Source organism: Larus michahellis, chromosome 4, assembly GCF_964199755.1.
Source record: "Larus michahellis chromosome 4, bLarMic1.1, whole genome shotgun sequence".
Classification (NCBI taxonomy): domain Eukaryota; kingdom Metazoa; phylum Chordata; class Aves; order Charadriiformes; family Laridae; genus Larus; species Larus michahellis.
This window is the reverse complement of record NC_133899.1, coordinates 62,947,187-62,973,133: the sequence shown is the minus strand read 5'-3', so window position 1 is coordinate 62,973,133 and position 25,947 is coordinate 62,947,187. Positions and strand designations below refer to the sequence as shown.

The following is a 25,947-nucleotide window of genomic DNA, read 5'->3' as shown; positions in this document are numbered from 1 at the left end:
AGTAACTATTCTATACCTTAAAGATACTGGTTCACCATGGTTGACAGCAAAAAAAGAACATTCTGTCCTATGCACAAAGAATGACTGACAGCCATCCGTTCTTCATATGTTGAAGAGCAATTTCTCTCATTCTCTCTCCTTTGTTCTTCTCCTCTTGTTTAGAGTAAGCAAACCCAAATCATTCCTTATTACTTACGAGCGTTAAACCCACGTACTGTCAAATACATTAAGTAGATGCAGGTGATATAAAAATCTGAAATGTTGTAGGTATTGAATGCTGTTCAGGTAGTCTCTCTCTTCTGTCCTTTTTACCTTCTCGCAGTTGATGTTCTTCGTAAAGCATCTTCCTCTCACTCAGAGGAATCCTGTGCTCATGCAGAAAGGATTATCTGAGCCAGGACCCTCCATTGTCCTCAACTGGGAATTTCCATTTTAATTTACAAAATGTTATGGTTCATCTGTCCATCTGCAGTGAATGTCATCATCAGTCTAACTGATGCATGTTTGCCAGCTTGAGTTTGCAGGGAGCCTGCAAGAAAAAACTTGGAATTGTGAACTGTCCAATTCTTTAACCCCATTACCAGAAATGATTCGAACAGTTCTGTCCTTTTAAAAGTAGGAACACTGTGCAGCGTAATTTTTTTTTTTTAAAGGAATGAAACTTCATTTTAGGTATTTCATGTAGCCTGCAGTGTTCTGAAAGTACTTTGTCTGCTTTGAAATAGCTATGTTGAACTGATACAAGGCAAAACAAAACTCAGTTTGTCATGTTGCATGCTTATCAATATTAGTCCGTTAAGATTTTTAAAGGAAGACAAATAAAAATCACTGTCTGAACTGGGGCATATTGAAAGACTGCTCTGTTGTTCCCATCACTGATCTGCAGTATATGATATGTTTTAACATGGTTTTGTGAATAGCTACATAATCTACTTCATCTAGAAAGTGTTTTAACAAACCAATGTTTTTCGATACCTGTCAAAAATTGACAGATATTGGCTAATGAAAGCTCTTCTTTCTTGATTCCATTATAATAACTAGTAAGCAAGCAATAACAACAATGTAATTTTAGCATTAATTGGAAACACAGGGAAGGAGAATCAATATTTGCTAATGGAACAAGGGAGGAGAAGAATCTGTAGGAAAAAAAATAGTTTAATGCTTTTTCTAAGAGCAATGCAAACAGTGAAGGAATAAAAACTATTTAGAGAACTACTTGACATTAATTTTTTTACCTTTCCCATCTTTTCATTTGTCAGCTAGGGCACTCAAAATCTGAAACTTGAATAAGTTTCAACATGTTTCTGTGATCTTAAGGTTATTTTATGTTTGTACAGTTTTAGACCCTCCTCTTGCAAATATTTGTGGAAATGTGGGGGATGTGAGGAGGATGTGACACCTATTAAACTCAGTGTGATTATATTCTTATGCATAAGGCTTATACATGAATATTTGTTTGCAGCACTTCTAGGTTTGATGCTGTTACTGTAGTCTGTAGTGAGAGGAGCCACTGGTTTTACAACAGCAATTTACCATGCCATGGCTAAAAAGTGCTACATAAACCTTGATTATCTACAACCTGTACAGGGGTAGAGCTGCCTTTGGATTTCAGGCTTGTAAAAGAAATTTGTTGCTGTATTAATTGTGAGCAAATTGAAAATGTTAGTCAGAACTTAAGCATTTCCTTTCTCTCTCCCCCACCCTCTTTCTTTTCAGTGATTTTTTTGAACGCACCATTCTGTGCAACAGCCTTGTGTGGAGCTGTGCTGTCACAGGTAAACCAGGACTCACATATCAGGAAGCACTGGAATCGGAGAAGAAAGCCAGACATAATCTTCAAAGTTTTCCAGAGGCACTCATCATTCCAGTTCTCTACTTGGCCACCCTTACCCATCGCTCCCGACTTCATGAGATCTGCGATGAAATCTTTGCTTATGTCAAGGATCGGTATTTTGTTGGTGAAACAGTAGAAGTAGTTAGAAATAATGGTGCAAGGTAAGTATATTTAAAAATAAATGTGTATTTCTTCTTGTTTGGTGTGGGTGTTTCTTGTGCGTGCTTCTTTTAAACCAAAAATCGGGATAATAAACTCCATCAAGTACACCAGAAGTGAGGTGTGATGCTCAAGCTAGTGATACTGTTACTGCTCCTACTTGCTTTAATTAGGAGTGGGATTGTATTGCTGGGCTTGGTATCTCTTTCTTTAGCTTAGAAGCAGCTGTGGAGGCAGAACAGCTCTCTCAGGTCTCCGCACAGCAGTTTTTCATTGGAGTGATGGATTTGCAAAGGAATGTCAGTCACCTGGTGTGTTTGTGTGAGAAAGGTGTCTTGTCTGTAGAATGAGATTTAATTAAAATGAATTAAAAATTACATGAAAGTTTTGATGAAATCATCCAGAATGTAATTCATCACATTGTGTTTTCTGTACTTAGAATGGCCAAACCATAGAAAGCTTAAAAAATTGATGAAAGTTGGATTTTTGTTTTTTTAGGTAGTGATGAAAATTATGAGTGCATTCTCAGAGAAGTTGGGAATTAATTGTAAAGTGTTTGTAAGAGGTGATTATCTGGGATTTAGTCTGTTTTTTTTTTCCACTGAGTGTTATGCTTGCTCTTTTACTGAGGTATATATTGCAAGTCTTTTTATTATTATCTTAAAACTTGGAAAAGTTTTAAAAACTTGGAAAGCTTCAGATGCTTTTTCATATCATTGGTACATAGGTTCTATAGTATAAATAAGTTGTTCTGCTGTACATAGCTAGCTTGAGTCTTTCTTTAAAAGAGCAACTTCTGGGAGAGAAAAGGCCCATGTTTTATCTAAATGAGTTTGCAGTGTCACCTAACTGAGGTTTAAAATGGGAAAGATTTAAACATGCTCAACCTGGATATACCCGCAGAATGCATGCTAAAGCTTTATGGGTTCAGCTGTTGCTGGTTCTTTTTGTTATTTGTTTGTGGGGTTGTTTTGTGTGGGTTTTTTTTTTGTTTTGTTGTTGGTTTTTTCCTCAGAAGGAAGGTGCCCTCTTACACTGCAGAGTAGATGGGGCACAACGTATCAGCTTCTGTGGGTAGCCTGAGGTTCTGCGCATAATCTGATGTCTATTGAGTGACAGGAGTGGGCTGGTTCAAAACAGTCATCAGAGAACGCAGTTATTCTGTATGGGCATTTTTACTGGCTGATACAGATGTTATTTAAGGCAAATCTTGCCCTACATCAGGAAGAAATATCTGTTGATGTGCCGCGGAACATAAATTTTAAGGAAATTTGTGTGGGTATGCATAAGGTTGATGCTCAATAGAACAGCTTTCCCTCTCTTCCCTGCTCTGTTCCTTTAACCCAGTGAAGTCCCAGTCTGCAAACCCAGGACACGAACAACTTTGGTAGACTTGCTGCTTTCTGCACAGAAAACCTGGATCTAAAGTTTGTTTCTATCCTTCTCATCTTTATACTTGTCTAATGATTACACCCATCTTACTACTAGTATTACATTCCTTTTGCTTAGAGAATAAGGTATTTTCTTTTTTTTTTTTAAACCTGAATTCAGAAACCTGAATATTATGAACTATCAGTGTAGTTCAGCTGTTGCTTTTCATTTGCTCAATTAAATGCCTTTGTTTTCAATCTTTGAAGATGCTGTCAATTTCCAAACTAATAGCAAAAGGAATGCTTTAGAAATCAAACTCTTTATCCCACAAGAACAACCCTCCTGCCTTTCTGTTACTTTTCTAAACTCTTAGCTAAAGTATTTATGCTTGTGTATCTTAGCTTTTCAAAGCTTAAATGAAAAGTAGGCTTATAAGCCATAAATACAAGTCTCTCTTGTTTCTTCGTCTTTTGAAATTCAGAATACTTTTCACTTTTCTTTATAGAACATCATAAATCAGTTTTTAAGTTTGCTTTAACAAAATGGTTTCTGCTTACCACGTAAGCTAAATTCTGTTCTGATAAAATTGTGATATGATTCTATCTCATGAAGATAGCACTATCTTTTTTTTTTTCCCTAGCCTTTCACTCAATCTTCTTGGTTATTCAAAATTGTGTTGATACCTATCTAAGAATTTTGTGTTTATGTTCCACTTTCATAGATCAATATATTAATAGGGTATAAGCTAAATTTCCTAAGCCTTTGGGGTGGGTTAGATATCATTTGAAATACCAAAGTTTCAGATAAAATCTATTTCCATCAAAATGAACCTGCTAGAGATTGTATGTTTTAAAATAAGTAAGTGTAAACTTGTGCCTGGTAAAATGAAGCATGAAAAATTTGCCTTAGCTGGTTGTATGCCATCGATATTCTAGACAAATGTATAGCAGAGAGCTAGTTGAGACTTTTAGTACTAAATCCAGGAAACAGTGCAAACAACATGGTAGTGCAGAGGGATTTTTATGCTTATGAGATACATAATTAAAGAATACAAAGTGGGAGGAGGTGAGGCATAGTTATTCTTCCGCCCAATTAACAGTTGACTTTGACCTATATTTTGAAGTACTACATTGGGGATTAAGTATACCATCTCATGTTACTTGTAAATAACACTGCTGTTCAACAGCGCAATTTGTGTGTGTTTGTCACGTGCAGCTATGTTTTTGTGATCTTTTCTAGCAGAAATGGTCACAGTCCATCTATAGTGTAATAGCATCCTATGAGACCAGCAGAATTTGGCAGGTCATGAAAACCCAGTTGTGTTGTGGTGTTGTAAACTGTTCCACTGCATTTATGTATGAAGTTTTTTGCACATGTAATGTCATCAGGATCGTTTGTTATCCGAGCTGCGTGCACCATTTAATGCAAAGCCCACATCATCATGCATGTGTAACCAGGGATAAATGAAGGTTGCTCAAGCAATTTAAGTATTGATATTTTATAACTCCTAAATTTGCACATGTAATATTCTTGTCAGATAGGTTGCTTTGATGCAGCTTTCTAGATTTTGAACAAAGTAAGTGGGAGGGAAGCCAAACACTGGAAGGGTTAGCATTTTGGCTTAATGAAATGTCTTTATCTTGAGCGTATGAAGTAGTCTATAGTACTGTAAGTAATGGACAGGTGATCTAGACAGAGTAAGAGGACAAGCGGTTTGTGCAGAGGCTAAGCAGAAGACTTTTTTTGTGAGACTGCTCGTTCTTGTATCCAGCCTGCGTGTTCTGGTTGTTGCAAAATCTGATGTCCCGTTGGTTCTTCTGGTCTTAAGTCCTTCCTTATCAGGCTCTTCTGGTTTCTGGCTTTTGTTGTGCTGATCAGTTTTGAATTTGGCTGCTTCCGCCTTGTTGCTGAGGTCTGGTAGGAGGAACTCGGCGAGTTTGGGAGATATTCTGTCTTCCTGTTGGTGTGCCTGGTGTCTTAGCAGGCCTCCTCAACCAGAAAGAAATTGCAGAGAAAGCCCCCCAGTCCTATGATGTGGCTTGCTCAGGCAGTCTCTGAAAATGATGCATCCGTTTGGTAATCTAGTAGAAGCAACAAGGAGATAATTCTGCTTGCTCTTTAACCCCTTCAGATGATGCATTGATTAAAAATGGCCAGCTTTTTTGTTTTTTATGCGTCCAGCTTTTCTGGCCAAACGGGCTGGCTTTACTCCAAAGTGGCAGCTGTGCTGTGCTTTAAAACATGAGGTGCTTGGATTCCCAGTTAAAGAACCGTAGGAGTTGCATATCAACGTTTTCCTACTATTGCTTTCATAAAAGACAATATTATTTGAAACGTCAGTCAGAAACTTCATATAATATAGGCAGAAAACTTAATATCAAATTAAGTTCAAGACTGAGTTGCCAAGGAATTGAAAACAGCTGGCACTATAACTACTGTTACTTAGAAAGTCAAATTGCTGTTTATGGAAAGTAATTTATTGAAAAAGGCATGGAAATTATTTGAGATTTTGTTGGGGGGGGGGAAAGTAGAGCAATATTTCATGTTAACCGTGGTCAGTTAAGATGTAAAGTAAGCAGCTAATGCTTTATCTCATACTTTATTGAAGCTGAGGAAAAAAGCTGACCACGTCACCGGAATTGATTCCTATATTTGCTCTTCAGAAATGAGAGTTTAAAACCCATACCATACTTGTTGGCCTTTTGTTTTTCCACAAGGAATGGCATCTCTTGCAGTAACCTGTTCATTTGTTGCTGCCTGTTGTATTATTGGTACTTAAAACTTGTGAAACTGATTTTCAACGTCTGGGCATCTGAACTCAGTTACCTGGAAGTTGGAACTATGTGGTGTGGAAGGCCTACCTGAAATAACCTCAGTGAACGCCTCAGGCACACCAAATAAAACCTACAACTGTGTAACTCAGCTGTAGGACCTGTTCCTTTCTCCTTGAGGTCAGGAGTGTGCTTTTTTTTGTTATTCTAGTTTGTCAGAGGAAAAAACTGGATTTAAAGCGTGTGTGAACAACCAGTTGTGACTTATCATCAGTGTTCTGAGGTTCAATGCCATCACAAGAAATAATGGCTGTCTTTACTAGGGTGTGCAAGTGAGCAGGGTGATAATTAGTTAATTAATCTGTAAGCTTGCAGTCTGACTTGAGCAGTGAAGAGATCTAAGGTTTTAGGTTGGACAACTCTACTAGCCCTTCAGCTCCTCCTCCCCCACCCTTAAAAATAGCTTATGTGACAGGATGGTGGGGGACAACCAGTTGATGATCAACAATTAGTACAAAACTTTAATTAAGAAGTCAACTGCCTGCAGACTGAAATAGATAGCTTAAAGGTACTGTATAAGAAGGAAGAAATCGTACAGAATGTGGCAGACATAAAAAAGGAATGTCTTTTTCATTGAATTTGACCACTAGATGACACCACTGCAAAAGAATACTTGCCTAATGTCTGTGAGCAGGCAACACCAGAATGCTTTATGAGAACATAAGTGTTTTTAAAATAAACCTGTTTACAGAAGTAGTAGATGAAGTTATCTGTTAGGAAGATTGCTGCATGTGATCATACATTGGGTATAGGTTAACATCCTTTCTCTGCACATGTTGAGCATTTCCGAGCTGTAGGAAACCTAGGTAATTGCAGAACAACTTTGACTGTAAGTGAAAATTCTTTTTTTAACTCATCAAATTTTTGGCTAGTGTCCCAGTGCTTTAGGACTGTTCATAGTGGATTAGCCACTGCATTAGGCCAATTAAAAGATTTGCATACTGTTTTCATCACTGTAAGTCTTAACTGGGGCACAGGAAGCGTGTTGCTGCCCATGACTATGCCTGGCTGATAAGGAGTTGGGATGGTAGAAGATAATCTTGTAAGAGATAAGATTATAGCTAATTTTCCAACTTTTATGTTTAAACTGGCAACAAGGTATTACTTGCTTTTTATATATATATATATATGTATATATATATATATTTATTTGTCTTCTGAGAACTAGGATAAGTTATTATAAGACCTCTAGGTAGTAAAAGGCAAAGTGTCTTCCATGTTTAGACTTTAACAAGTTACAGTGAATTTAAATTATTTTCTAGTCCACCAAGAATTTTTTCCCTTTGACATGTAGGCTTCAAAGCTGTCTGGCTGCAGAGGCACTGGAGCTAATGTCTACAGAATCAGAAAGTTATAGTGTGTTTTGTAGTGGTAAGGCTTAAGCATAGGTTCCTATACACAAAGACGGTTTCCTACTTTATTCTGGAAGGTGAGTTTGAATTCCAGTAGCAAAGTTAGTGTGGTGCTTATGAAACAGCATAGCTGACAGTACTGGAGAGCAGCTTACCTATTCATAGAGCAAGTACAGTTCGCATTCTTCCGGCGTTGCTGTTTAAAGGATCAGTCAGCTCCTCACCTGGAAAAATCACGTTTAAGGCATTCACTTTCCACTGCCCTTAAGTCCTTTGGGATATAAATATATTCATGTTTGTTGACTAATAAATATATTTGTATTTGACTGATGGAAGCTATGAGATGATGATATCTGGGAGACAACCTGCAACTCCTTTCTTAAAGACTGTTGAACAGCTGTTACAGCTATTTTTGGGCACTGTCAATTTCCGTTAGCTTTCATTTCTGTGCACACTCTACTTTTATAACTATAAATTTAAAGGTAGGGATTTGGGGTTGTTTGTTTAATGATATGGGGTTTTTTTTAATCAGTACAATACTACAAACAAAAGACCGGGCAGTCGAAATGATGCATATACTGGTGTTACTGTTAGTGCTGTCCTAATTCCACAGGAGACAGCCAGTGCAGCTACTGTATATATAGATTCTCTTGTCCTAAGCAAAAACATGCTTCTTACTAGTTTCTTTGAAGCATACAATCTTGCCTGTAATGTGACAGACAAATGAAGATGCTAAAACTCGAAAACAGTAGCTCTTACTGTACTTCAGGAAACCATTATGTGCATAAAACTTGTCGCCTTGTTGTGTGCATTTGTTTTGTGTGTGCATTAAACTACCAGTTAGCTTAGTAAAAGATGTCACTTATTCCTTCAGATCTTGCCTTGCTTTTATCTCTCTAATTACTTTCAAGTGTTGAGAACTGTTCGTACAAGGATATGAGTTACTGCACTTAACTGACATTTACTTCTTAAAAACTTACTAAAAGCTGACAAAACAGAATGAGGCTATAGCTTTTTGGTGGTACTTGGTACTTGCTACTATACCTTCTTGTATTGCTGACTCTTTTGGGGGTTTCTGTATTCAACTAACTTCATATACTATTAGCAAAGTTGTGCTTTTTAAGTTTGGCGTTGGAAAAACTTTGCTTTCATTCCGGTGTCTGTTTTAAAAAGTGAATTTTCTTTTGCTTCTGACTCACTGATCATCATTTTCTTTATGTTAAAAGTTGGCCTCAAAGTATTGCAATATTCCCCCACCACCCCATTTGAAACAGCCCTCTGTGTCCCAGGGATGCTTTTTGTCTGCTTATTGTAAAGCATTCAGAGGCACATTTGTAACTCACCCGGGCCTTCAAGGGATCTTGCTTTTTTGACCTGAAATGAGGACATAGCAGTGTGCCAGACTATTATTTATCTCACATCTCACATTAGGTAGTGCCGGCCACATCAAAAGCTGTTGTGCAGAATGCTCAGCTGATGGGCAGTGTGAAGTGATCTCTCCTCTCACAGCTTCCAACTCCAGCCTTGGTTAGATGTAAAGGCCTACTCAGCATTTGGGAAGAACTTCTCTGAGTTAAGTGAAAGTGCCAATAACTGTAGGGTTAAGGTTTCCGCTTGACATCCTGAGATGGCTGGTTTTGGCCTGTTACATAGTGGAGTGCAGCTTCTCTTTCTCCTCTTCAAACTTGTCCCGCAAACTACTTGTCCCGCAGCCCATAATAGCTTGTGTATGTACCTTTGAGTTGCTGAGCTGCATGAAAGAGCAATGTGGCAAGTTATACTTAGCCTTTGTTCTGGGTTTTCTTGAGTCGCTCTCATCTTGGACTGCCAGTGAGTTTGAAGCACGTATGGTGCCTTGCCCTTGTTAGATGTGTGGTTTCCCTGCAACAGATTCTCCTAGTGACCCAGTGTTCCTTTGCCTAGGTGTCATTTTCAGTTAGGAAGGATAAACTCCTGAAATCACTGAGCCACTCAAGAAATCGTAGTCTCTCAGGGCCTCTAGATGAGGGAGGCCTTACTGCTTCTTTCTCCTCTGCTTTTGTCTGTGGCTGGTATTTGGCTCTTGCACGTGCTCTAGTTCTCCTCATCAGATCCTTCAGTGAGCCACAGAAGCCACTTGATAGGACAAAAGCTCACCCAGCTCTTCACATTGGGTTAATTTTGGTGTTTTTTTTTTTTTTTTAAGTTAGTGAATTCGACTTAATGGCAATCAATAAATGATACTGAGTGCCAGAGCTACAAAAAGCAAGGACTGCACCAAGTATGTGGCTGGAAGGAGGAATGGCAAGGGAAGATTGAACTGTTACGTCATCTCTATCTCCTGAAGCAGCAGCCTGAGGCTGCAGCTGCAGTTTGCTTTTTTACGCCTTCAGCCTTACTGTTCTTCTGGCAGTGACAAGGGTCAGTCCTACCTTAAAGTTTTCTACTAGTTGTGTTAAGCTGCTCTTCAAAGCACAGCCCAGAATTGTTCTTCTAGAGCGAGAGTGATGGAGTTGGGTTTCCAGAGAAACTATGTCCTGTGCCACAGTCTCCAGTCAGTGTCTCATGTCCTTAGATTGCAGGAGTCTGTTACGTTTTCTCACTTGTGTACCTGAGTCGCTCTAGCTGAAATTCATGGAAATCGATGGAAGATCTCAGTTTTTTTAATCTGAGAGAATTGCACTGGTATTTAAAAAACAAAACACAAACCAACATTGGTGATATCTCCTTTGGCTTTGTGTTTAAAACTTTTGGGCTCCTGTGGTGGTGTTCTCTTTCTTCAAAAAAAACCCAACAGATTTAATCACATAGGCTGAGCACTTCTTGTAACCTTTCCCATAATATAAGAGGACCTCGAGGAGCATGATTGTGGAGCTTAGCAAAAAGTAAAGCTGTGAGCACAAAGGCCATCCGTGGGACAGATCAGATGACCTGTATCCTGTTGTTGATGGCAGCCTGTAGTGCAGAAAGAGATATGCACAACTGTAGGAGTATGGGGTAATCCTTTTGCATGTTTACTGTTCTAGCTTTTGGCTGTCAGTGTCTGAGCTGGAGTTGCTGGGACTATTGTGTAAAAGTTCATGATGGCTCTATTCTCAATTTATCCGATCCTTTTCTGAATACCTTTGGGATTCATTTAGTGTGGCAGTAAGCTTTTTCACAATATTTATTATTTGAAGAAAGTGCTTCCTGACTGAGGGGGGTATTGGGATACATATTTATTTACTGTAATGCCCCTGTCTTTTTAGAGTGAGGTGCCCTCAGTTCTTATTTTATGGGAAAGAGAGAGTGAGCGTGGTTTGACTTTGACATAAGCTCTGTAAAGATCTTAAGGTATCCTTTTTTTAGAAAGTATTTCAGGTAGTGTGCTTTGAGCGTCTTGCTTCATCTTTTGGCTCTGCCTTATGATATAAAAGAAGTTGTATTGAACTCAGGGAATGATTAGGTTATTGAGAAGAGCAGACCTTCATTCACACTAGAAGCAGAGTGTCTTTGCCTCTCTTAGCCCAGGGAGTTGGCTGCTACTGGCCACGACTTGACTGTAGCAAGGCTAAAAAAAGTCTTCGTTCATAGATTATTATTTCTTTAATGCCAGAAGGAATGGTTGCATCACTTTCTTTAATCCTCTGTCTATCAGTAACCATTAAATTTCATTGGATTATGCTTTTATTGAGCCAGGTAATACATGTTTCACTTGATTCCTTCCCCAAAGACTTCTGGTAATTATTTGAATGAAGGCATAGAGGATGGAGAATCACTTGTTTTCTGTGATAACTTATTCTATTAGTCATTCTCCCCGTTTAATAATATCAAGGAAAAAAAAAGCATCTCTAAGCTGTATTGGGGATTTCGCTACTTACTGAATCAAGTGTATAGAACATACAATTTCTGTTTTTGCAGAAGTAGATGCCATACCCTGTAAATTACAGGTCTGTCTGATGGATAAACAGGTAAATTAAGTGTTGGTAAAATACTCAGTGACTAAATAGTCAAGTCTTTTTGACCAGGAGGGTTGATTCGTGTGTGTGTTTTAGCCTCTTTGTCCTTTCATGGCATTGGGTAGTGTAGGTTGCGATTTAGCTTTCATGTGGCTCTTGTACTGTGATTGCAAATTTAGTGTATATGCACTCCCTCTAGTGGTCTTCACATAGTAAACAAATTAGAAAAAGTGTCAGTAGCCTTAAGCGTTGGTCCTTTTGATTATTTTCCATTAGAAATGAATTTTAAAGTGTTTTTCAAATTGAATTAAACTCTCTAGGAAATATATTTTAGAATCTGAAACAGAAATAATTCTATTAAGAAGTCTTTTCTAGCAGGTGATCTCTGTTGGATTTGAAAAGAACCCCAGCAAAATAATACACATCCTGCTATGTAGTCAACTCCATATTATTCAGTATGAAGGGGGTGCTCTGATGTTCCAAATACTGGAATACCATGATACTGTAATGACAGCCATTTGTCTTGGTTCTGAGCCAGAATCTGGTGCTGGGCCAGGCCTTAATAAGCCTTGTTGGACTTGGACTTATTTTGTGAACAGCCACTAGGCTCTGTCTCTATTACATACATGGGTGCTCTTGGTTCTTTACATGGAGTCTTATTTAGATTTGCACAGTTAATTAGCTTGGGCTCTACTCACCAGGAAAACGTGTCTTCCAGCTCCAGACTGGCCAGCTTTGGAACTGGGACTGGCTGTGTTGGAATGGCAGCATACCTGCGGTCATTGAGTCCAGTGGACTCAGGCTGCCTCTGCATGTAGGCAGCTCTGGTGTAACCGTGGGTAATTAAGCATATTGTCACATAAGGATGTTAATAGTTTGTTTTTTAAAAATTATTTTTATATTTTTTTAAATAACATATCCTGTTGGAGCATCCTGGAGCTCTCTCCCTGTTGGAGAGAGGCTGGGGGAAGACAACTACAGGCACTAACTGCGTTACGGGTCCTAGCTAAATTCACAAGTGAATACGACCTGGGATATTTTAATGTTTCCAACTTTTCTCCATCTGCCCCTTCCCCACCCCCAGTGTGTGCAGATTTTGGATCCCCTCTGTCTTCTTGCAGAAAGAGGTGTTTAAGAAATGTTTTGACATTATTTTCCTTTGCCAGTGTTCAGTTCAGATAGAGCAGCACTTAGAATTTGTCTGTCATAGATTTGTTAGGTTTTTTTGTTTGTTTTTAACTTAGGCATGATGCCACGTTAATTCCAGCCATGTGCTCCACGTATTCTCCATTTTATTCATTTCAAGTGACAGTTTGGTGCCCAGAGAAGAGAATTATTATGTGTTCTTTCTCCCCCTACCCTTTGAGTTTTTAGTGGTAGTATGTGACAGCATCCATTGACTGCAATAGTTAATTTTCATGAAGCACACAAGGCTTTAGGAGATTAAACTAAAAAAATATGAATCATCGAAGTCCAGAAAGGGGTGAAAGTTAGTTGTTAAGAACCAGCTATAATACAGTTACCCAGCATGAAGTGTCGATTAATTATACTTTTTAATATGTAGTTAATTCTGCCTTTTATAACTAGCATTGAGAATGGCAAAGGGATAGACTTGTTTTGTCAATTGTGTGCATGCCAGATGGAGCCTTAATATGTGTCAGCAGATAAATGGGCCATTATTAAGATTAGATGCATAATGATCATTTCAGCCTTGTTTATTTAGGTCATCGACAGCAGTAGAAGATGATCTCTTATAAGTAAAAATACTTTGGGATCTGAAAATCTTTTGCTTTTCTTAGACTGCTATCAAAATAAACGCAAAAGGTTTGGTGTGTAGTTTTAAAGTAACACATTAATTTTTAGTTTACTTAAGTGAGAACTGAAAAAAAAAATGTACAACCACAAATAATTCTGCCAGTGACTTGATTTGTTGTCCTGAGTAGCAAAGCTGATAGCTGTGTAAGCAAATGAATTTGTTCATTTATTTGATGGAACTCATTAAATTAATATTTTACCTAGTATTTCAGTGCAAGGCTCTTAAGTATTTACTTTAGTAGACCATACAATGTTCAGTTATATATGTATTCTGAAAATAACATCTGCTACAATTTTAGATTTTTTGCACTACTGAAAGACACTGATGGTAATAAATGTCTGTGTTTTGTTTCAGGTTGCAGTGTAAAATTTTGGAAGTCATAGCTCCAGCCCATCACAATGGAATGGCGAATGGCCATGCCAGCAGCACTGATGGAGACACAATTGTCATCAGCGACAGTGACGACTCAGAAACGCACAATAGCTCTGCACAAAATGGGTAAATGAAACTTTCACAGTATAAAGCATTTGGGCTGGATGGAAATGAGACTAAAGCAGACGTGGCAGGGTCTGACCGAAACAAATTACTTGATCTGTATGGATCATGAGTGTTCAGCCAGCTGAAGGTGACAAGCTGAATATTCACAGGTGCCAGTTACACTATGTGTAATCTACCAGAGAACTGTGCGTTGTGAGAAACGGAGTACCTACAGAATAATAATTGTTAATCTACTTGGAATGACAGTGTTTCTGTTGAGAGATGGTAGAAGAGCCATGTATGCCTATCACTAGTCCTCTCTGTGCTTCAGAACCTGTGCTGCTATAGCTTGGAAAATGCAGTCGTGTCCTACGTTTCTAGACTCTGGTACTTAGCGTGATATATTACTTCACTTCCATCATGGGGCTCAGAACTGAGATTGCCTCATAATACAAGGACATGCTCTTACTGGAACTCTCTGAAAAGTCTTTACAGAGACTTCATGTGTACAAAATATAAAAATGTACAAAGCTTTCTTCATTGTGTGTGTGTGTCCATATTTTTATATATTTTTTTATATATATATACACACACACACCATTTCATGGATTTGATTATGATTTTAGATGCAGTAAAACTGTGTGTGTCCTGTCTTGAGGAACTGCCTATAGATTGGAGTAGCTTAATAACATTGAGTAAGAGAGCATCTTGACTATAATTGCAGTGTTTAATTTGGAGTATCCCTTTACGGACCAGTAATTGAGCTTATATATGCACCTTATCCTAGCAGTATAATGAGAAGAAAGATTTCTGTGCTTCATAAGCACAATGTTCATGAAAGAAGAGGGTTTGAAGAGGGCCCCGGTCTTGCATCTAGCAACATACAGGCTTTACATGAACTGTCATTGACTTTGAGATGTCACATGGATGCAGAAGTTATTCTCACTGATTGCTGCATGAGGACTTCAGTGTCCTGACATGCCTTGAATAACTAGGGTGGAGCTCCTCTCTTGGCTAAGAAAATAATATGGCATAAATAATTTCTAAAATTCTCTGCTGTCTCTTGAAGGCAGTGTCCAAGTTGTTCATGAAGAGGTCTTACATCTTTGAGAAAGTAAATGCATTTTCTGTTTTCCACAAGGCATATGGCATTTGAAAGGAGGTTATTCTTGGAATAATGCAAGCGTGCACAGAGCCGACTGTGAGATTGATCCTTTTATATTGCTGTCACTTCGGTGCATGCGGAGCTGGTAGTAAGACTGAGTCTTACGCTCCCAGTCAGTCTTTGGTTCTCCAGCTGATTACGTATTTTGACAATGCAGAAAAGAGAGGGAAAATTATTTCTTTCTGTTAGAAAGAGAAATCCTGTAAGAATATACAGATTTTTGAAGGACTGTTCTGTGGCATACCTAACTAACATTTATGCTACAAGCTTAAATTGCAAATCTTTTACGGCTTTAAAATGCTGACTAGGAGTTTTAAGTGAGTCTTTTTATAACAAATGTGAGAGTGTAATAACACTTTCAGTTAGTTTCTGGATATATTATGAGTATGCGTAAACTTGGGAAGTATTATTTGCTGTACCTGTAAAACTGATCTGAAAGTAGAGCATCGTTGTCAATTTTTATATATTGGCATCTAAGATTCTTTATACCCTTCCTTATAACAGTGAGAAATCCCACTGAACTGAACGATATCATTTTGCAGCCCTAACCCTTCAGGGACTATATTTTGCTGCTTGTGGAGAATATGGATGTTATTTGCCTTGGGACCAGTGTCAAGTTGATATGCGCAGAACCACAGTTCTGCCTCCGTCAGCACACAAATCTCCAGGTTTTGAGACCCAGCCTTCGTGCAAAGCTGCCGTGCCGTTAAACAATGGTACAGCAGATGCTCGGTGTGTTTGTGAGAGAGGGGGAGGGGAGCACAGCACAGATTGATGGGCCATCTGCAAATATTTTTCCTAAAGAATCTGTAAGGCTAGAGAATCTTAACTGAAAATAGATGTCATTAGAGATCCCAGCCTTTCTCTGACCCGGCTTCTGTCTGCGTGGGGCAGAAATAGCCACGTGTTCTGTACAAGTGTTCCTGCTGACCTTTTTTATTGTATTCTGCAGTAAAAGCTGAGGTTGTACAGGGAGAAGGAGGCCAGGACACTCTCACTCCTGCACTCCCTCAGAAAAACAGGCTGCCTTCGAAGGCCTGGGTTGTGAAGGAAAAAGTAACAATCTTCTCACATCTTAAACTGTTGATGCTATGCCCTGCGACCCTCTGGTACTGTAGGATTGTGGTCATTATAGATTAGCAGTGTTCATACCTGAAACTGCTAGACTTTGGGGTAAGGTTGAACTCTTGCATTTTCTTCAGCACTCAGCAGCAGACTGGAGATTGAGGGGCTTGTACTGCCAAATATACACAATACTAACTGCAACTTAATTCATGGCATTCCTCCTGCCAGGACTATGAGTAATGTGAACCATCAACCACCTCACAAATCCTAGAAGAAAAACTTCTTGGCTTGCTGGTGGATCTGTGGCAGTAAATCAGGGCATTTATTTAATTTGAAGTGAAGTATCATCTTTATTTTGGGGAAGGGTTAATTGCTTCTGCAAATTTTGGGATGAATGCAGAGATAACGGAAAGTTTTTGTAAATAATGTCAGTGGAACCTTACCATCCAGAGTTTTCACTGCCTTCAGCCTAGTTTTCTGCCTCTATTTGGAGAAGAAATACAAACAGGATCTTTCAGGAAATATGGTCATAGCTTGTCATTAAAGCTATATATTGTCTTCAGTAGAACAAATCTTTCCTCATCTTTAATTCTTATGTTTCCTTTCTTCCTCTCATCCCTCCACCCCCTAAATCTAATAATAATGGTGTCTTAGTCCAATTTGTATTGTAAGGCAAGACCAAAGTACTGGATCAAAGGCAGCTTAAAATCTTCATCAAAAGGTTTGATTTTGTTGCAAAGTGCAGTTGTCTTGTCCCTAGAGCAGCATAACGAGCATGCTGTTAGCAGTCTTCAGGTTGCTGTATTTCCATGTTGAAGTTTTATTCAGATTCCAGAAAACATTTGCAGTTCCAAATGGGCCGTTGTAATTGCTTGGTATAAAGAAGCTTGGCAGTAGCAACCTTCAAAGGTGTGCAGAGGCCAGCTTTTCTATCAGGATCAGTACACTGACTTCTACTCTGTGTAAGGCTTGCACTGGAGCATAAGAGGATGATAAATTATTGTGTTATTTAGCAAGCATTCTTCAAGGGAGCTTTTCCCATTCCCAAACTTAGTCAAAGAGAAGAAGAAAAGCCACTGGGTCTTTTTTGGAATAGGAAGACAGCATTGATTTTTAGATCCTCTAACCCTCAGTATTTTTCTGTGCAATTTTTCTAGTTCTATTAATATACTGCAAGATATAAGTAGCTCCAGCAAGGCTTAGACCAGATAATATACTCATGTCCTGGACAAGATAACTCAGAAAGACAAGTCTCAGAAGTTCCTTGGTAAAGCTACCTTAAGACCATGCTGTCTGACTATAGTACAGCAGGACTAAGCAGAAATTTATATCCAGCTGATGTGGCCGCTGTGCCAAAGTAATTGAAGGGCTGATGAGATTCTTATCTGTTGGTGGTTCAGAATAGCCTCATTGAAAAAATGCAAGACACTGCCAGGTGCTAGGCACCTTTACTTGAGTGCAGCAGAAACTAGTATAACACAGGTGAGTCAGTTCCAGTTTCCCTCTACTAAATTACAAGATACTCTATTATTCTTTCCTCTGGATCTGGTGGTCTGTCAGAGCTCTTCTGTGGAGACGTGCTGTAGGGGATTTCTGTTGCAAAATGGGTCTAACTGTTGCAACTCGTGCGTTTTATATAATACTTCATAAAGTAAAAATAACAAAAAATAATACTATGACTTTTATGCCAAAGTGATTACATAATTGTGTAATTTTTAAAGCTTTCTATGTGTACTGAATGACCTCTTTCTTCCTCTTCTGCACTCAGTGAAAGTTTGACTTTAAATCTGGATTTGTGGAGGAGTATTTCAGGAATATGTTAACTTCTTAGGATAATCACTGGAAACTCAGAAACTAAGCAGAAAAAACTTAGCGTGTTTGGAAATCAGGTTGGGGCTAATATATGATCCACTGACAGTGAGAGAAGGATTTACTCAAACTAAAAAGTAAAGGTTACCAATACAAGAGTTAACCATTTGATTATGCTTTGGACCCTGCTTTCAATTACAGACAACATTGGAGCTGAGCCTCTATTCAAAATGTATAAATAAGTTAATATACTTTTGGTGTAACATTGGCATTCTGACTTTTATTTTGTATCTGAACTTTATCTGTTTCGGTCCTTTTTTAGCATGTTAGACTAAAGGACTGGTAACAGAGGTGTATGGTGAGGGAACAAGTTTGTATTTGATACTATCCAGAAATTCCTAGTGACAGCCTTCATTACTTTAGCTTTCCTATCTTGAGATTGAAGATGATCATGGAAGACCAAATCACAGTTTGACCAAAATATGAAGCCTCTTTTAACAAACTTAAAATTATAGGCAGAGATGTTAAAATCTTGCCAGTGGGTATACTGGATTACTTTGTTTATACAGTTTCTCTCTGTTTCGCTCGTATGAGTAGCTGAGTGGCTTTTTTTTTATTATTTTTCTTAAATTGGAATTGGTCTGAGTGACTCAGCCTGAGACTTTGAGTTAGATAGTGTCATGCAAGGCAGACAGTGCTTATCTGTAGGTCTAGTAGACACATGGTGTTGTTTACAAGTCTAAATCTTGTTTTCTGTCCCTTCATTTGTTTTTAACTATGTTGATCAGTTAATCATCATAACCTATTTTTCTCCAGAAATTTGCAAATTATTCTGATCTAAAATGACACTAACTGTGGATAAGTACAGTTTCTTTTGCACTTCATTTTTATGAATTAATGTATTTATTATTAGGTATCTGAATGTTGCATTTCTTTGGACTTCTATTTCACAGAGTTAGTGAAGGGGGCAAAATAGGAACTGGAGCAAATCTCGCATTCAACACCCTTGCAAAGTACAGTTCACTACATCTTGTGTGTTCTTCATAGGGGTAAAAAACAGCAAGTGGTATATTATTTATTTTGTTTTGTCACAGACTCGATCTTCAAGCATTTTGTACATGCCAGAAGGAGTGACAATGATGATGAAATTCATAGCTGTAAATCTTGTAGTTCATCCACGTAACTTCTTCACCTTTCCTTAATTATGACGGTTGAATTCTTCCTGATAAAGTAATATGACCTTGTATTACAAATTACCACCCTAGGACAAGTTAGTTCGGTTGTTTAATAGCAAAAAAGTATATTGTCTGTGGCAAAAATCCTCTCTTTGTTTTTAAAGGAGTGAATTCTGTTTTGGTAGCACACCAGACCTAGGTTGTTATTCTCCTAGGAAGAGGAGTAAGAGAACAGTTGCTGTTAAGTTAAAACTGAAGAAATATTTTCCATAGGGGGGAAAAAATCAAGTTCTCTGTAACTGATGGCTGTAAAAGGGAAGGACACCTTGGGGAAAAAAAAGTGTAACTCAATACGCATTTATTTTAAAGGGTAGTTGCATTGCTTTATGATTCTTCTCAGAATGCTGTGAGGGTGTTTTTTTTCTGAATTGATATTTCAGAAAAATATTCTATCTTTTTTATTCATTTTGAAATGTGGTGTATCTCTATGGATACTATTTTATTAATTTTCTTCAACTCTGTCATTTGGACTCCTTCCTCATCATCTTTTTCTCCTTTTTTCTGCCTTTCTATTGCCATCATGAGTTCTGGGAGTATTAAGGAGATGATTTTCTGAGGGATAGAGATGTATCACTACTTGTCTCCCTCTTTGTTCTTCCTTCCCTTCTCATCTCTCCATTAAGAATACCAACATCCGTGATCCCTTTTCCTGTTCCTGGCAGGAACTGGCTTTGATGCAAGTCTAAATCTAGTGGCAGAAAAGTTGGCAGAAGTGAACAGGTTCTCGCTGATATCTGTGGAATACAGCCTATATTAAATATGGCTGGGTGTTTTCAAGAGGTCCATTGTGTATGTGTATACATTAAATGTGTACAGTATGACTGCTGTTTTGTGACTGTAGTTAACTTTTTAATGTTTTTAATTTTGTTTTTTTTTAGGGAGAAGAAAGCCATAATTGATCCTTCTTTGTTCAAATACAAAGTCCAACCTATTAAAAAAGAACTATATGAAACTGTTATCGTTAAAGCATCTCAACTAAGGTAAAAATTAGTATATGAAAGTTAAAATTGTACTTTATAACTGCGTGAGTTGTGTAAGTCACTGTAAGATGTTTTTAATATAAAATGGCATTTTAAAATAATATGTTAGAACTATTAGTTAGACGCACTGGAATAAAATACTGTGTTTCACAGGGATTCTGTAGCAAGGGTTCTAAGCTTTACTAATATTAACACAGACACCAGCTCCTTACAAGTCTCTGCTTTCGTTGGCACACGGATGAGATGTAGCTGTTGCTTCTGATACCTGTGCCTACTGCTGTGAATGATGGAGTAGGTGAAAGAGTTTGAGAACCCTGTTCTATAATTTTGATGAACTGTTGGCATTGTGAGCTCTCTCTCTGTGTGGTAGCATTACTGGTTTGAAATGTTGGAGCAGACATTGGCAATAAGACTGCTTTACTGCTTTAAAATAGAAAGCTGGAAAGACTTTTTCCTTCTTAAATAACATAATTGTCTTGAATTTAGTTAAAACATTTTTCTAGAGTAGATTGTGTATCAAAACTTTATAAACAGGACATCTGGGGGGAAGGGGGGGTAGAAACAACTTCAGTGACTTCAAGTCATTTAGTTCCAGCATGAATCGAGATTTGTTTTTTCATTAACTAGTACTGTGTAGTTGGTTTTCTCCTTGCCATGAAGTAGTGCAGGTTCCCTGGGATGTCAGGAAGCATTTAGAGCACGTGCTGTCCTGCCGCGAGTGCCACAGCCTGACCCATCAGTGCGTGAATTCCCCCCTCTCACTTGTTGGCGGCAGTGCCTTACCTCCCCGTTTGAGAGATTTGAATGCTCTTTTCCTGATGTCCTTGTTTGTTTGATTGCTTTCACCCTCTTCTGAAGCAATCAGACTTGAATTCTATCTGGGGATTTTAAAAGCTACTGTGATAGAAAGGAATGTTTGGAGGATCTAGCGGGGATGAAGAGGCTGTGCAGTTTGTCTGTATGTGTGTATAAAAGAAGACATACCACAATCTTCAAAACAAAAATTAGATGCACAAAACAACTGTTCAAATATTATGTGGGTTTTGTTTTGTTCATAAGGAAATCTTTAATTGAATTGGGGTTGCAAAGTAGCTATTGTTAGTTACAATAGTAAGGGTGTAATTTATAATTAAGAAAATGAGAAAAAGGTCAATCATATGATCTGTTACATGTGTTCTTGCACATATTGTCAGCTGTACTCAAACAATAATTAAAGATGTTGCTTAATAATGCTACCTTTCTTTCCTAATACAGCCGGAGGAAACATTTATTTTCTCGTGATAGACTTAAACTTTTTCTGAAACAACACTGTGAACCACACGATGGAGTCATTAAAACTAAGGTAAAAAACAAGGAATAATTTGTGGGATAGAATATTGACACTACCCGGTCTTTTTTTTTTTTTCCTCTTCTCTACTAGCTGCTCAGAGCTTCTTTTTTTAAACTACAAGTTTAGCTTTTTGTAAGTATAACGTATTGACTTAGTATTTGACTTCTCCAAAATAAAAGGATGCATACTGCAACATTTTCTGTAAAAACAGATTTTTGTTAACTTTTGATTGTAAAAAAGATGGTAGTTTTTCTGTACGTGAAGCATAATTTAATTCTCTTATTTCTTCTTTAGCTACCAGTTTAGAAAAGTCCCCAAAATAAAAATGGGAGTTTTCACCTAGAAAAATGTTAATTAAAACATAATATATTTTTGCTTAGTCTAACACATGAGTTGTTTTCATTCGTCAAGGTATGCAGCTGGTATTTCTAAGCCAAATAAAAATTAACTATTTTTGTTTGGGTACAGTAAGCTAATATTATTCTATTGTAATGCTTTTAGCTGGAAAATATTTTATTGTGGATTGAATTCAGTCTCCAGTTCTTCAGTGAGACAGAAGTACCAAAGAGTTCAGGTGGCTGGAATCGGCTTTTGATGAGGCCTTAGATGTTGAAGATGTTAAGATGCATATTTTTGTTATCTTATGTGGAAATACATGGTGATACTTAGTATAAGTTCAGACTGAAGTTATCTTAGTCTGTGCAGGATGACTCAGAATTCCTGTTTCCTTGTGCTCAAGGAATCGCGCAGCTTTTCCCACACTTAACAAGTAGGCAGCAATTTCCCTTGCCTTGCTTGCTGTGCCACAGGAGATCCCGGACTCTTTCACTGCATATTGCACACTTGACCCTGAAATCCTTCTTATCTTCATCTTGTTTCTAGAAAGTGGCATGTTTATTACCTCTTGTGTTTTGTGTGTGTTTAAGAGGGATCCTCATACAGCTGTGTAACTGCTCGTTCTGTACAGGCAAGCTCTGAGAGATGAAATCTTCATCAATGAAAGTGTTGCCTCTAAAAATTGTGGAAAATAACAAAGGCAATTGATTTCTAAATAAGTTTGTAACTTTAAAGTCTCTCTCTTAAAGAAATGGAAATAAAAGAAAAGAGACCTGAAAGGGATAACACCTCCTCCCCCACTACCCTTTCCTTGGGCTTGTTAGTGATCATGTTGTCCTTGATGTGACTTGTGCTGGGTTTAGCGATCTATTAGCGTTGCTTTCTGGTGCATCAGGAAAATGGTTATATTCTGTATATGTGTGCATTTGTCATCTTCTCTTTGTTTGGGCTTTTTGTGGAACATCTTGTTCCCTTGCTGATTGCCTTGCGTTTCAGCTGTTATGTGAACTTGTTCTATTTGGAGTGTCTCCTTTGTATGCTCATCCGTATTGCTTGATAAGGGCAGACTTTCTCAATTCGCCAGGTTGAGAAAGCTGACTTGAAAACAAAATTTGACAATTCAGAATAAGAAAAGTCATATGTTTTCTCCTCCTGTAGAAATGTTTAAGTATGATAGAGGGTTATATGATTCTTCAGTAGATTACTTTTCCAGCTTTCTCTTGCAAAAGTCATTCTCAACACGTTTCAGTAACTTGCTAGGAAGACTGCCAGCTGTGTTTGCTAAAAGGCATCTGAAGAAATAAAATCTTACCAAATGAGGACAAATTCTGTTTTCAAATGTGTGTTGCTTACATTTTTATCCACTTGATGGATTAACTCTACAGTTACAGTATTTCAGAGTTTTACTTCTTGTCCTAAACTAACCTGTTGTGAATCTAGTTAAATTTATTGTCTTTCTTGTGAATTGATGATTTATTAATTAGCTTATATTTATGGAAAGGAAAGAATTTCACAATGTATATCTGTCCTCATCTTTCTCACTAAGGCAACATCAATTGCAAAATACAATCTAGCAGAACAAAATTTCTCCTACTTCTTTCCTGATGACCCACCCACGTTTGTCTTCAGTCCTGCAAGCAGACGGCGAGGGAGACCTCCAAAGAGGGCATCTACTAGCCTTGTAAGTAGTAATGTTTTTAATCGAGATGAAGACACATCAGCGTAGCCTTCAAGTTCTTCCATCTTCTCTGAACTTTCAGAACAGTTGGAATGCAAGACTGATGTTGTGCTTTTTTTCTTAGAGGATGAATTGGCATATATAACTAAATTGCTATTAAAGTAGATTGCTTTATAGTTAAGCTGGTAAAAGGGACCATACTTGATATGTTATCTTCTTATTTGTACCTCTCTTATTTCTGTGATCCCGCAAAAAAACTAGCTTTTCAGAGTGTTGTGAAGGCACAGAGTACTTGTCTCTTCTGGGAATGACAGATAAATAAATAATTTGCTAAAAAACTTTAGAAAAACTTTAATTTGTACTCTTAGATACAGTTATGTCACTTGCCTGTATTTAAACACAGCAAAGCTTACTGCTCTCAACTACTTTAAAAAGAAAGGTGGAAGAAAAAGTTTTGGGTTTCACCCATGCACCACCACCCTCTGCCAACTGTTAGGCAGGATCTCTGAGTTCTTAGTATGTTTGTGGGGAAATTTCTATAGCCTGTTTTTATTCTTGTTTTAGAGAACTGTTGAAAAATTTGGAATATCTGTTGCTTGTTATTTCACTGTAGATACTATGTTCTCTCTTTTTTTTTTTTTTCTTTTTGCCACTCCCCCTCCAAATTCTCTGTCAGGAGGATGAGATTCCTGCTAAACAAAGTACCCAAGGAAATAAAAGTAAAGTGGCAAGGGAAAAGACAAGGTTCCAGAAGCAAAAAGAAGATATGCAGGCCATGGGTAAGTTGAGGTTTAGTCCTATGACTAGTAGAACCAGTTTTTGCAGGTTTGAGAGCAGGCCATAATTAGAGTACTGTACCTTTCAAAGGGAAAACATAAGAGTACACTGCCACAGCACTGTTGCAAAGTGCTCCTTTCAGTGGTTAGAATGGTTGTTTCCTGAATGTTATTTATTTTATTTTATTGAACTGGAGAAATGTAGGAAGCGTGTAGTCCAGCTGTGTTGATTTCCATCTCAGATAAAAAGCAAAATAAATTTTGAAGTCATGTATAAATTTTACCTGCTGAAGGTATGAACATGAACATTTAACACAAATCAACTTGTATGAGGAAAATCTGTAAATGGAAAAACTACCTCAACATTTAAAAAGAACTGCAATGCTTTCTAAACCTCTAATAATTCTTAGAAATCTTCAGTCTTTCTGAAGATGTTTGTGTGTAGATAGATATTTAAGGTATGTCTAAAAGCTCTGCAGGATTACTTGCAGTATATTTACAAATTTTTATTAATTATTAAAGTATCTTATAAAGAGCTGCTATAGTGCTTTAGTAATGATGTGAAAAAGTAGCAAAATAACCAAGTACCTTGAAAAATCAACCTTCTCGGTATGTAGAAGACTATGGGGATCAGCTTCACTGCTTTTGTTTGCTGGGTGAGAGCCATTGCTGGTACGTGTAGTAACTATCTTGTAAAAAGCAATCTAGCCCGTTTTCAGAATTTTCTAGGAAAACGTAATCAAAGTCTTTTTTTGAGTGACATCCACTTGGTAATAGAAGTAAGGATCACTTGTGATTCTAGCTTTCTTCTTTATTCAATTAAAATGGTAAGCCCCCTGACCTGCTTTTATTTCTTAGCCTGTGTGTGGGTTAACAGACATTGTCTGTCTACAGAAAGTGGAAATTTGTATCCTGCTGTTCTTCTGCAGACAACTACAAAGAAATCTGGATCTCCTCAGGCAATAACATTTATTACCAATTAAAGTTCATCTTAAACTGTATAACAGAAACAAAACTTGTGCAAAACCCACTGAAATACTAAGTAGGTTTCAAATGTACTGACTTTAAATATTACTAAATTACTTAAAACCCTTTAAATAAATGATCTTTATATCACAAATATTTCATGGTTATGTGCCACACCTAGTTGTGACATTCTTTTATTAAGCAGTCATTACTAAATATGTTGCTGTAATTATATGCAGTTGGAATCAGTTCTCATCTTTATGTCACTTGATAGAAACCAATAAACAAGTAATAAACTTCTGTATACTCATAAAAACAAAGAAATTTGACTTTATTACATTGATGACAACCTTGTAAAACATGCATAATACTTAGGCTTAAAATTCTGATTCTCTAAAGAACTTTCAAGTGATTGAATTTCTGGTTGGCATAGAAACAATTCAGTCTTCATAACAATATCTTTTTAATATGGTAATTATAAAAAACAGTCTATTTAGCACAGTTAAATAAAATTAACATTTTATAAAAGAAAAAATAACTGGTTTGTTTTTTTGCTTTGTAGCTTTTGAAAAAGCTAAATTAAAACGAGAGAAGGCAAATGCTATAGAAGCTAAGAAAAAGGAGAAAGAAGATAAGGAAAAAAAGAGAGAAGAATTAAAGAAGATTGTGGAAGAAGAAAGGATGAAGAAGAAAGAAGAGAAAGAGAGACTCAAAATAGAGAAGGAAAAAGTAATGCATTTGCAGTATATGTGTTTCATACAGGAACAGTATAATGCTATTAGTTGCGATCTCCTTCAAGTTATTTTCCATTAACTGTTTTCAGTTCATAGAAATGCACTTTGTAAGAATA

General features: G+C 37.5%; 1 protein-coding gene across 6 annotated transcripts in view; it reads left to right on the top strand.

Annotated features, from left to right (window-relative positions):
• Positions 1-25,947, top strand: part of BAZ1A (bromodomain adjacent to zinc finger domain 1A) — a 63,734-nt gene that overhangs the window by 7,139 nt on the left and 30,648 nt on the right. For all 6 annotated transcript variants that reach the window (XM_074585143.1, XM_074585140.1, XM_074585139.1 and 3 more), the window contains 7 exons: positions 1,717-1,995; positions 13,635-13,778; positions 19,910-20,011; positions 21,266-21,353; positions 23,224-23,358; positions 24,032-24,134; positions 25,660-25,826. In XM_074585143.1, coding sequence (XP_074441244.1) covers positions 1,717-1,995; positions 13,635-13,778; positions 19,910-20,011; positions 21,266-21,353; positions 23,224-23,358; positions 24,032-24,134; positions 25,660-25,826 — 1,018 coding nt within the window. The remainder of the gene's footprint in view (positions 1-1,716; positions 1,996-13,634; positions 13,779-19,909; positions 20,012-21,265; positions 21,354-23,223; positions 23,359-24,031; positions 24,135-25,659; positions 25,827-25,947) is intronic.